The sequence below is a fragment of the Dromaius novaehollandiae genome, chromosome 4 (assembly GCF_036370855.1).
Source record: "Dromaius novaehollandiae isolate bDroNov1 chromosome 4, bDroNov1.hap1, whole genome shotgun sequence".
In the NCBI taxonomy this organism is placed as follows: domain Eukaryota; kingdom Metazoa; phylum Chordata; class Aves; order Casuariiformes; family Dromaiidae; genus Dromaius; species Dromaius novaehollandiae.
The window spans coordinates 37,501,109-37,514,274 of record NC_088101.1 but is presented as its reverse complement, the minus strand read 5'-3'; the positions used below and the strand labels follow the sequence as shown (position 1 = coordinate 37,514,274).

The window sequence follows — 13,166 nt, the reverse complement described above, 5'->3', positions numbered from 1 at the left end:
TGCCACGTGAAAGAAATATTTAGATTTTTTTCTGTAAATAGTGCCTCAAAAGATCTATTACCTCTTGAGAATATTTAATCATGCATCTTTTTGATATGTATGTCTCATCAGTGTTTATGAATGGTATAACTTTCATGTAAATTCATCATTGTAGCTCTGTGGAAATAACATTTGATTTTAAAATCAGGGAGAATCATCAAACTTCTGTATCGGTATACCAGTCCCAGCTGAAGTTACATGCTAAACAGAAGCAAAATAATATGTAATGATTGTGTTTCTGGCATAGCATTTGTTTGACGTTTTAAACCAAGCCATCATAACCTCCAGCAAAACTATTTAACATATACATTGTTTTGACATGCGGAATGTGCTTCATTTTTCCCTGTACACTGTTTTAAAGCAAACTAAGAGTTTATTGTGTTTCCATGAACTAATGTAAACATCTCTTTTTTCCTATCAGTCAGCCTCTTTGGCCAGTACTAGCTGAAGAATACCTGTATATTTTTAACATGTTTGCAATATATATTGGGTATTGATTCACTGTTGCTATATTTACTTCCCTAGGGTGGGACCTCCTTAATCATACAATAACAGACTGTTTTTTGAGTAGGGGAGAAAATACCCCTTCTCCACTGGCGAGCTGCAGAGGTCTCTTCTTGAAAACTGTTTTAGTATCTCTACTTATTTAGTAAGGTGGAGAACAGAATACAGGTTTAAAGGACTAAAATCCACCTTTCTTATTCCCAGCTGCAGGAATTCATACAAGAAGAACATCTGCATAGACATGCTGCGACAGGGTTATCACAAGTCCTTCTCCGAGCTCTTCACTCTGATACAGAAGTGGAATGCCTTGAGGGAGGCTGCAGGGCCTGGGTCAGCCATATGGCAGCAGAAGTCCCTGGAGGAGCAGCCTGATAAGCTGGATCAGCTTTACCACTTCCTGACCAGGGCAGAGGCAGCCCAGCGAGCAGGTAAATGGGGGGATTGTGGGTAGCCGAGCAGCGGGAGCCGCAGCCGCGAATGCCTGGGGGAAGCTTCCAAATTGTTTCATGTATGAATGTGAAGCGTTACTGCATCTTAGCACATTTCAGCCTTAGTCAACTAAGCTGTATTTATAGAATAAATGATTAGGAACTGCAGACACCAGGAGAGGTTCTGTGAAATAAAAGGGGGAAAATATCCAGAGTGCATTGTGATATCATCAGAAATGTTTGATATATTTATAGTTCTGATAACATCTCAATTATTTTCTTATAGTTTCATTATTTATTATCTTTCTTTCTCTATTGATTTTGAGTAGAAAAATTTAATAGGTGAAATGTTGTTTCACACAGTAATAGTTTTATAAATCTGATTTTATTAAATACCCTGTCTGCTAACTATGTTTGGATTTGTGACTGACTTTAAAAGGCTTGTGAACATGTCAAATAAAATGCAACACACAGATGTAACATGCCACCTGTGAATTACTAGATATTAGTGAAGACATAACTCCAAATTACTGTATTTTTTCTACTGGGTACCCATTACTAAGCTCTCGTATTTATCGTTTCCTTTTGCTATAAATAGTAACCTAACTTATTCTCTCTTTCTGCTTTGGAATAATTGTAGGAATGGAGACAGATAAAGCTCTTACTACAATCCTATTTTGTAGCAGAGCTGATTTTGTTATAGGTGTCTTGTTTCATGTTACATTTCAGTCGTGACAAGGAGGGAAATCTAAAATTAAGCTTGTGAGTTTGGGACCTGAACTTTTTGCCTGAACTTCAGAAACAGAAAACTTCATTTTAACAAAGAAGAAAAAAAACCCCTTCTTCATTTAAAAATGGCTCATTTTAAATGTTTATTTTATATTCACTATGAAAGCCAAAAGCTGTCTGTCTTTAATTCACTGTAATTCTAGACAGAAAGTATAGCCAGCCCACGATAGGAAAGAATCTTTGGATTTTTCTGAACTGCAACTAAAACCTGAATGACACCCCTGTAATTCACAGGAGTATAAGAGAGAAGTTTTGCCCTTGGACTGCCCTGACGTAAGCGTATCTGCCAATGCTTTGACATTCCAAAAGTAGTAGATATGGCATAGCTTGATGGGCCTGCTTCCTGCAGTCGTCTGAGCAGAGTCTTTTGCCCTCCTTCCATGCCTTTGGAGAGGCAAGATCTTTTTCAGTGTTATTAACTGATGTGTGACAGTAGAGTTGGCGGACATGCTCTCGGAGAGGCAAGGTGGTGCTGACTGTGCAGGTCTTGCTTCTGTGAAAGGCGGAGGCCCTTGTCTCTCCCTGAGTCCAGCAGTCGTCCTGTGCTGGGCTCCAGGAGCCCTTTCTCTCTCGCAGAGACAAGATACCACCAACCAGCTAACTGACTGTATCTTGCCTCTGTGAGAGTGTATCTCCAAACTTTGCCTGTTGAAGTTGGTTAAAACAAAATAAAATGATGAGACTGTGCTAATAGAGTTGGCAGGTGTTCAAGCAGTGCATCTTCAGTGAATTGCCTGATCAGGGTGCAGTTTGAGCTTTGGTTTTTCACCAGTTTTCATGCTTGAACTACCTGCTATGTGAAGGAGTGAATGCTAAGTCATGTTGCTGATGTTAGAACTAGTAATGCTGTGAGGATAATGTATGAATTATACAGTTCATTAAATACTAATTCAGTAGTTCTGCTAATCCAGTTACTGTCTGATTTTTAATCAAATCGCTTGGGGCTCTGGCTTATGATCTCCTGACAACTTTAGTTGACAACATTTAAGAATTGTTCAGCAGTACACATCACCCTTCAGCTGGAACTTACCACCCTGTAGCAGTCTCAGCCGCAACTGACCTGCATTTGCTCCTCAGCCATCACAGTGCAAGTCAAAAGTGGCTTAGAAAGCTAAAAATAATATCTGGGGCTGTGAACTGTGAGAATTTTATGGTATGGTTGATGTTACTAGTCAGAAGGAGACTCTCCCTGTCTCAGGTATGCTGTTCTGAGCTAATAGTTGTGGTAAAGAAGAGATCTTGAGTATAAAACTATGGAAAAAACCTTACAATTTTTAAGTTTTTTAGCATTTAAACTTCATGAAGGAGTGGGTTTTGAGCCTAAAGTGGTAAGTGGACTGTCCTGGAACAGGCAAGAGAGATGGTAGAACAAAATGTAGGCATTATATCAGTTAACGTACTACTTGCTGTTTAATGACCATAGCAATTCAAAGATAATCTGCAACTGAAATAAGATTTCAAAAAAAAAAAAAATTACTTGCGCTAAGTCTAAGTGAAAGTATTATATTTTTAGAATGTAATTTCAGTACCTAAGCACAGCTTCATTTTTTTACATTTTCTTTTAATGAGAGAAATAAATATATTCCATTGTGATGGCTTTTAAGTCATGACTTACCTACAAATGACCACTATTTTGAGTTAAACTTTGAGTAAACTGTTGCCAGATGCCAGAAGTTTGTTTTAACCAGAGAGGTTGCGTAAGGAGGTCTTTTCTTCTTCAGTATCTTAATGTACTATACCTTTGAAGATCCATGACCATAACCAAATAAATATCTCTTTGCTAAGCTCCAAGGAGAGAAAAGAAATCTCAGCAAAGAATAAAAAGCTTGTGTGATTAAAGAAAATTTTACAGTTAAAGTTTTACAAGTCCTCCATTATCTGATAGTCCATATACTTACTCCAGTATTGAGGAATATAGTATGTGCGGAGACAATGGGTACATAGTTTTTATCCTGTAAGTCTCATTTGCAGTGAGGGGGTATAAAAGGCTAAAGAATCCTGTCCTTTCCTGTGGCAAAGCTTATGCTTTTTGTTTGTAAATAACCTGTTAATAACAGTTGCTTGGCATAGGTAGCAGTATTTCATTACCATTGTAAGATGCTTTAAATTCTTCCAGATCTGGACTCTTTCTGTGTTCTTTTGTTTATATTATTCTTCTGCTTCTCGTAAACGTTATCTATGTTTTTTCTGAACTAATACCATGATCCAGATCTCCAATTCGAGCATAAACCATTTAGGTGGCTATTCTACTGCCATGTCACACACCCAGGTTTATCTTGCCTTCAAGAGTATCATATCCTCCCCAACCACACTGGTATTTTTGGGTCTTATGCTAACTGGAGCTAGAAATTTGCTTGAGAGCTTTCTTTTTGTTGCAGCCTGTGTGTTCCGAGTAAGACTCTTAAATTTTCAGTATTAATATTTGATTTGAGTGTTTTCTTCCGTTACAGACTTGGTTGCAATTGGGAAGGTACAAAAGAATTACAGGTGGCTAAGCAGAGCCACCTCTGACTCAAGTGCTTGGGACATAAATGCGCTAACTGAGGAACATGTTCATAGATTATTCATTCCACAAAGCATCACTTTCACAGCACTATTGTCAGTAAATAACTTTGCCATTTGTTATTCAACTTCTCACCAGATATTTTTGTATCTTAGGATGTTGCTATCTTGTAGGGAATATAACTTAGAACTGCTGCTCCTAAGCGTACAGTTTTATAGTTGTTACCATAGCACATAGAGAAAGCTAGGTATTCATTCATCCGTTCCATATTTATTGGTGGAACATGTTAATCTTTTTGTTTTTCTGGTAGTTTGTAGTTCTAGGACACTACAATGCTGGACATAAATTGTTTGCTTGGGCAGAAGCAACGTGGTCCACTGTGATGTGGAGACTGATATGAAAGAGCGGGGGGGGGGGGTGTTTTGTGTTTCCTTTTTGCTTCTGGGTTTGAAAATCACAGTATTTTATTTACTAGCTTTACACTGCATAGACCTTTTACCTTTACTTACACCAGCGAGTGTTCCCTCTGTTTTCATGTTTAGTGGAACATGCATTTTGACTGAACTCCAAGTCGTACAGGAGTCTTTCTTTTAAATCATCTATTACCAGTCTTGTATTGTGTGCAGAGAAAATCTTATTTGTCTGTCTAACCTAATCTCCTTGTCATTGTATTTGAATACCTCCCAAATATTTAAAAAAAGAGAACTATCATTAATCCTTGCAGCTTCTCAGCAAAATAGCTGATCCGGTTATTTTGTCTTAGGTAAAAACCAGCATTATCCTGAAAAACTGGCAGAAATATTGGCAATGCTTGTTGGCAGCATTCATCTTTGGTCTTTTTTGATGCAAATAATGTAAACATTGCTGACTTTAAAATAGTGTTTTTTTCTAATTATTCCTTGATCTTCCTTCAGTTGTGGACTAAGCTGGTTTGGTCTCTGTAGGAGGGGAAAAAAAAGAAAGAGATGACTTCCTGTTAAAATCTTTACAGTAGTAGGGCATTTTTAAAGCACAACACAGGATAAATGCCAAAGCTATGTATGTATATAGCTCAGCATTTGATATGTGCCGTTATTTCTTGATAGGTGTATAAAAATACTGTTTTCTTTCATTGAGAGAAAATTGTATTTTGAGGCTGTGGAATGGTGAGGATGAGGAATGGATCGCACTTCCCAGACTATTTTTGCTTAGAGGTATAATTGTCCTTGAAAGGTATAACAGTGCTGATAAGTTGTCCTTGCTATCCTTTCGAAGAGCCGTAGCTCCCTAGCCGCTGCTCCGGGCTGTTCTGTGGATGAGCAGGAGGGAGTTTGAAACCACAGTCCCGTCCTTCTCTGACACTGTGGGTTACTGAGTATCCTTTGGTTGCTGACACCCTGTGAACATACGATGACATAGGTGCACCAGTTGAGTAGAATTCCTCTTGTCCATTTTGTGTGTCTGAGAGGCCCAAAGTTTGGCTCAGTATCTCTGTGTTCAGGTGGATCATAGGGAGGAGGCAGAAACAAAGGAAATTCAGCTAAGTCTCTTACTTAGCTTATATTTTGGAATTTTTGAACAGCATCCAGTTTAACGTGTATGTGGCAGAAAAGTTCATTTTAGTGATAATTTTTCTATTCCTCACACAAAAATATTTAGAAGTGAAATCAAAAACTTTAAGCTGCTATCTGCACAGATTTTACCCTATGGATGTGACTCAGTCACAGAGTTAGGCACACAGTCTCTCTTACTATTTAAAAATGTATTGCCGATATACTTGTTGGGTCTGTATGCTCATTAGGCTAAGGTACTCCTTTGAATCATCTCCACAAAGTACTGCATAGCTACTTTTAGTTAGTTAGCACTGAACCTACCACAAGAATGCTTGATACTCTGCAAATTATACTGTGAAGCATCAGTCTTGTATTTTCAACCGAGGTCAGCAGCCTCTCAGTGGTCCTGTGCCAAATTTGCTGGTTTTCAAAGTAGAGGTCAGCTGTGCCAGTATAATTTCGGAAGGGTTTGGAAAGTATTGCTCTTCAGGTTACGTCTGAATTATGTATTAAATATGTGTTTGAACCCTGACTGTGACTGTAGAAGCCTTACATATAGTGACTAGCACAGGCCTTGAATTTATGAAGAGCTCATATGATCAGTGCTTGCTAGGGTAGGCTGGTTTTACCCTTATTGTACTAGTTGAAGGGGATGCGAGGCAAGTTACAGCTCAAGGGCAGTTAAAGAAAGAGATCTCTTAGCCAGTGGCTTGACTTTGCTAGACCAGGAGAGCAAAAAGCAGACAGGAAAAATTCACATTTCAATGGCTGCAATGCGTATCTGGCAGTGGGCACAACAGTGACAGGTCGCTGTGTTCACTGTGCCCAAGTCAGTGCTTGGACCTAATGTTCAGTATGCATGCCTTCAGAGGGGCTCCTTAGCTGGTCACTGGGGACAGCTGGGGAGGAGTATGAGTTAAGACCTGGAAGTTGTTGCCTTCCTCAGGTTGCATCTGCTCCTAGTTCCTGATCCCATGTCACCTCTGTGGTGAGCTAAATTGGAAATCTGTCCATGTGCTCCAGGCTGCTAACTCTTGTTCTAGAGAATGCCAGGCACAGAGACTTAGGAGAGAATGCTAGCTTGGCTCTTTTCTAGAGAAAACTTTTGACAATATGAGTTATCATTTGCTGTTGTCGTAAAAGATGACTTTTCAGAAGGTGTATGCAGAAAGCATGAAAATTTGATGTGTTCACACTGGAAAATCTTTCTTTGTCTTTCTACTCAGATCCAAGGTACTTAATGTTGAAAGCGGAGTTTGGCATTTTACAGTGATAAGCTTTTCTGTAAGATTTCAGACTTATGCCTTAGGCTGGGCTAGAAACATTGCAATAACCTTGTTACCTGTGCTATTCTAGAAAACAAATAAGAAAATGGAAAGAATTTGTGAGTCAAAACAAAAAAAAGATAAACATACCAAAACCTATATTAATATTTGCTTGCAGGAAGTATAGTTTTGTTTGGTCTTTTTTTTGGGGGGGGGGGGGGGGGGGATGGGGAAAGGAAGACCATTTTATTTTCTAAGCAGATACGTCCTCCTCTACTTAATATTGTTTCACAGGAAAAAAACATAGCAGTCACTAGAGACCAGCGGAGGAGTTTATTATTTTTGTAATTAGCTTACAAAAAGTGAAGTGATATTGCACTGGAAAGAAGCCAAGCCTTCTCAAAACATAGCCAGTTGTAGAACTACCATTGACTTAAACAGAGGCAGCACTTCTTAGGAAACTTTAGTAGTATGGTTTTATTCCAAGAGCTTGGAGCTCCCCTTTATAGTGTCCCAAATTACCATTTGAATTGCCTTATATCATTATCATCAGATATCATTATCCTTGCTCGACAAATTTATCTCATGACCGTTTCCTCAGCATTTTTGTATAGATTATGCTTACACTGAACATATTCCCTGTATGAACCTAGCAGTATTTGGGGCAGAATATTTGTGCTCTGTGTTCTTCCTGCCTCCCTCATGACATCTAGGAAACAGGAATTTGTCTCGCAGGAACTATCTTGTGATTTCTTGTGTGACTCAGACTTCTCTTTTTTTGCTTCATTCAGTATCATATGCCAATGCTGTCATTCCCTCTCTGATAAGTGGCAGATATAAATGTGGGATTTTTTTGTAACAGCTGATAAATAAAAATGCTTTCTCTACGTTACATGTATTCTGGATCAGATGTAGAGATTTTCACAAAAATCAGAGAGGTCAAAGCTTTAATGGCTGAACTACCTATGGGAGATTTTATAGATGCGAGTATTTACCCATTCTAATACTTTTCTTCTCCTGAGGAGATAGAAGTTCACTTTGACTAAAGCTGATGGTCTGGCTTTACCACTGTCAGAATAATCTCAATGAGTTTCTAGATTTGTAAATCAGAGAGACTTTGAATCTAGAAGACAATCTGGCTTTTAGCAGTCTATCTTTTGGGGTTTGTTTTGTTGTGACACCAGCATATCTGGGCAGCCACTGTCCAAGACAATTACAGAGAAATGATTGTCTTTGTGCACTTCTCATTGTTATTCACTGGCAGGATAGTCATCGGAGGGTCACATTAAAGTTCATTCAATCAAAGCTGTGGCAGCAACAGTAGTCAGCCTCAGGTCAGTTCCATCTCTTGAGATTTGTAGGGTACTACCTGAAGTCATTTGCATAATTTTATGTAATATTAGTGCCTTGATATCTTGTAGCAAAGATTTTAAAGGCAACAAATCTGTATTTTGCGTTCCTTTCCCAACAACAATCCAATTCTCTTTCACCTTACTGTCTTATGGCAACCATTTGTATGTATCCTCTGATACATATATACATATATAATATGTATATTAGTTTATTTTCAGTTTGACATTATCAGGATATAATGTGCATTTTTATCTTACAATATATTAGTAATCACTGTAGTTAGTTTTTGTATTTCTCTTTGTGTTCATGGGATTATTTGTTTATGTAGTTGGAATTTTCATGGGAACCTCTGCCTTCCACTTTTGAAATAAGCTTTAGAGCGGTGCTATTTTGTGGCACAATAGATGTTTAACTTGAGATGAGGTAAAACACAGCCAAGCATTATCAGCTTTTCTTCACTGAGTAAAGGGATCCTAGGTAGCACAAGTCTATATCTAAGTTAGATTGGATGGATTTCAACTACATGTCTTATACACGCGCGCACACGCACACACACACACACGTGTGCGCGCACACATGCGTGCGCACACACCCTAACCAGTTCTGTTACTTCCCTTCCACTATTATTTGCAGAGATTTTCATAAGGGTATTGTACCAAAATAGTCTTAATTTCTAATGTATAAATACGTTTTTTTATGGTACACACTGTTGGATATTCTGAAGAAGAGGTACTTTTTCAGCCTTGAGAGGAACAAAAGACACGGTATTCATAGCCATGAAGAATGTTATGCTTAAGAATACATAAAGCTTATGTGTCATTAATTATTTCCCTTAAAGCCAGATTTTTTCTAAACGTCAGCTGATGTTTTGGTACTGACATATCAAAACTTGGATGCAAATGATGAGATGATCATACAGAAGTAATTTCTGGGGTATTTCTATTTTGATGATTGTAAAGAGATTGTTAGGTGCTCTCATTTCTTGGAAGAAATGATACATTATTTAAAATACCAGAAATCTAAATGTATATAACATGGACTGGTTCCAAATGACAATTTTACGTATTTTAATGGAAGTTGATTAAGGAATCATTAAAAAGGTAGAAAAGATGAGGTGCCATTTCATAGAGGAAAAACTGTAGAGAAAGTGAGTAGGAAAGCAAGATAGTAAATAGAAAAGCAAAAGTTGGATAAACAAGAAAGAAGTGTTGTTTAACAAGGAGAGGAATGAGTTTGTAAATTTAAAGACAAAAACAGTGAGTGTTCAAGACAGGGAAAAAAGATATTTCAGCTTCGTTTCAGAAGACTTCAAGCAGAGAAAAATCAGATGACCTTATCCAAAATGGTCAAGATCACATCAAAAATGAAGGAGAAGTAAGAATACTAGATAAATGTGTTGAAGACTGCAGAAATGATGAAGAGGTAATGGGATTCTTTCAGAAGTCAGAATTAAGTTCTTACTGTGTTGTGCAATGTGCTAAAGTGCTTTATCAAAATGTTCCGAAGTTAAAGAACTTAGTCATAACAACAGAACAGCATGAGAAATTTAGAATGCTTTCTAGTAGAACATGCATAATTTTTAATTTTTGAGACAAAACATAGATGAGGCTGAGGAACACTCTCGATTTGGTTTAAACTAAAATAAAGAGCTATGAAGAGATGCAAACAAAGTACCGTTTTGAGTGAGTAATGCCGTTTTCTCCAAACAACAGAGGTGACTCACATAGGAGGTAGAATTTCCAATCAAGAAATTATTCCCTTTTGAAAGTTGGCTTTTCCCCAACAATTCCTCTGATAAGGAAACCAAAGGAGTTTAACTCCACCCTTTGATCAAAATGTTTGACATAGCATCATAGTTTCAAAACAGTTAGAAAAGGTCTGGACTATGAATTAAATCTTGCCTGTATTGAAATCAGGGGTTTTTTTATCCCCATTGATTTCTGTGGGGCACTCTACACCCAGGGGTAAGGGTTTTTCTCTTTCTTTTCCTCTTTCTCTTTCTTTGTTGAGCAAAGCTTACAAATTGCAGAACTCCGGAAAGTAAAGCAGTTCTGTTCACGCATCTAGCTTAACCAAACACTCTTTTACCTGCTGCAAGATTTGTGGATCTCAACTCCTTCTTACCAACTACATTACAATTCCTTTAAAAACACGCTCTTTGGATTACTTTCATTTAACAGCCACAAACACAGTAAATGAACAACCAAAATTACAGTGGAATTTAACTAATTGTTCACATTCAAATCTGACATAAGCAGAGTTTTGGGAAGCAAATTCATTTAGTTTTGCCAGCAATAAATTCAGCTGTGAATCATACCAATATATGTTGTACTTTATTATCTCTTAGATTCTTCACCATCTTGTAGGGAACAGATTCTTCAAATTGCCCTTAGGGAGAAGCAGTTTGATAAGAATTGTCAAGCATCTTTAAGTTTTAGGTCTCTACTCCAAATCAGTAGAGCTTTGGAATAATCTCCTGAGATTTTTTTTTAATGTACTCTTCTGAGAGAAGTATCTCTAATTCCATAGAAGCTCTCATTCTGTAATTTTAAATTATGAATAATGCATTTTGTAATGCTACTTATATTTGGGACCTGCAGCATTTTTTTTAATTTTAGAGATAGTCCGTGAAAGGATACTCTGTGGGACTGCTATTTTCTGTGCAAAGTAAATCATGGCTGTTCATTAAGCTGGCTAGTGAAATGATGAAGAGTGGGAACTAAATGTGCTCTTCAGCTCATAAAGGAGATTTGGGACTTTGAGTCTTCTCTGCTTTCCACATGTGTTCTGAGAGCAGTATCTTGATGGACATTTTATATCTTCAAGATGTAAAATTTCAGTTTGTCCTTAATTCGTAGCAGTGGTACTGCTAATATAACTAAGACTGTACATGAAAACTCCAAGCCTTTCTCACTAGTCTTGCTTTAAATGTTTAAAATGGTAGAAAAATAACAGAGTGGGTTTTTTGCTTATCCCCATCATCACAGCTGCTACCTTAGACCTGTTCTGAAAGCTGTCCATGCTTTTCAAAGGTCTCGGTGGCTCAGGTGCACCCTTCTCCAGTAGTGACTGACTGTATGCTCTTTTTGCTCACACTAGCTCCTCTCTTTTGGTAAGTCAGTTTCCTACCCAGATTTTCCATGTTTTATTGAAATATATTTTTTTATGCAGAAATGATAGTAATTTACTTGTGGTTTTGCTAGAGTAAGTTTTCAATTATGCTTTAATTCAGAAGATTATCTTTTCCCCTTCTGTTATTTCTTTGATTGAATATTTAGGAGAATTTGGTGGTATTTGGCTTGTGGATATATAAATAGCCCTTGATTTTTTCATTATACAGTTACTGCTGTGTAAAATTTGTGAAAGCTGATGATAATCTAATGTTTTAACAATATTCTTTGTTTTAAAGGGCACTATGAGGAAGTGTACCATAACCAGCTTAACTTGGCCTACTGCTTCAATGCACCTGAGGACAAATGGTTAAGGAATTACTTTTATGAACAATGCTTTAACACTGTTCATCTAATAAAAATTGATGGTGGGAAAAAAGAGGCACAAGCACATGCAAATATGGGCCTCATCAATGAGGAACAAGGTAAGTCACTGAGATCAAAATGCTGCATTATATCAGCATTCAGTCATACTTGGTACTTTGTGCTTTATAACAGGGCACAGTATTTCAATGTAAAATTCATTTACAGCAATATCTTAAAAGAAGTTTTAAAGTTGTCATAATTTTAATTTTTAGAGCAGGAAATAGGGATGAAGACAGAGAAGCCTATAAGTATTCATAGACATTTTTCCCCTGTTGGCATTCTGTCTATAGCTTGAAAGTACTTGGTCACAGGGAAAACAAAACATAAGTACAAAGGAAGCATTCTTTTAGCATAGAGTTTCTTGGGTTGGGCCTTATTTCCTTTAGTTATTTACTTGTTATTCAACAGGAGACTGGTAATGCTGCCTCAGGCCACAGATGTTTGAACAGGATGGCATCTGTAGTTAGACAAACTGGGTTGATGTAAAAGAGGCGTGAACACATAATGCAGTTTATTCCTGCCTCAACAATAGAAAATTTACACTTGGCTAAAACAGCCTATATTTTTGCATTCTTTTTGAAACCTACTTTCTGTGTCTCTCATCTGAGAAGCACGGCCTGTTTGTTGGGTACAGGAGTGCCAGAGAATTGTTTGCTTCAGGTTCGTACCTTGCCTCAAGCTCAGTTTCTTCATTCGTGTATCTGTATCCTCAAACTGTGAGCCTATGAAATTGAAAAAAGATATTAATAGAAGCACCTCTTGACCTCGTTTCCATATTCAAAAATATGTGTACCTTTCATGGCCGAAGCATTTGTATGTGTATATCAGGCTGCGTATGAAAAAGATTTTCCTGTGTTTGTATAAAGTTGTATTGTTTTGTGGGAAGGAAACCAATGAGTGAGCTTCAAGTAACTGGGTAAGACCTATCTCCCTGTTCTAATTCCTGCATGTATTGAATTCCTTATCATTTCTTGAAATACTTGTGATTTTTAGGGTCTTTTTTTTTTAAGACTTGCTTTATGGATTGAAAACATTCCAGCTTTGAGCTCAACTAGTCTACTGTGGTTCATTTCTCAGAATAGCTTTTCTTAGAAGAAAGAAGATTCATAGAAATTGAAACATTTTGTGGAAATAGTATAATTCTGATAATTGTTTGGAATTACAAAGTTATCCCTCAACATGCTTTCCTTTCTTTCCAACTTGGTATCGCTTGAACC

General features: G+C 37.4%; 1 protein-coding gene across 3 annotated transcripts in view; it reads left to right on the top strand.

Moving 5' to 3' along the window:
• The window catches only part of TTC29 (tetratricopeptide repeat domain 29), a 137,611-nt gene that overhangs the window by 21,929 nt on the left and 102,516 nt on the right, over positions 1 to 13,166 (top strand). For all 3 annotated transcript variants that reach the window (XM_064510783.1, XM_064510785.1, XM_064510784.1), the window contains exons 4-5: positions 748 to 971; positions 11,823 to 12,008. In XM_064510783.1, coding sequence (XP_064366853.1) covers positions 748 to 971; positions 11,823 to 12,008 — 410 coding nt within the window. The remainder of the gene's footprint in view (positions 1 to 747; positions 972 to 11,822; positions 12,009 to 13,166) is intronic.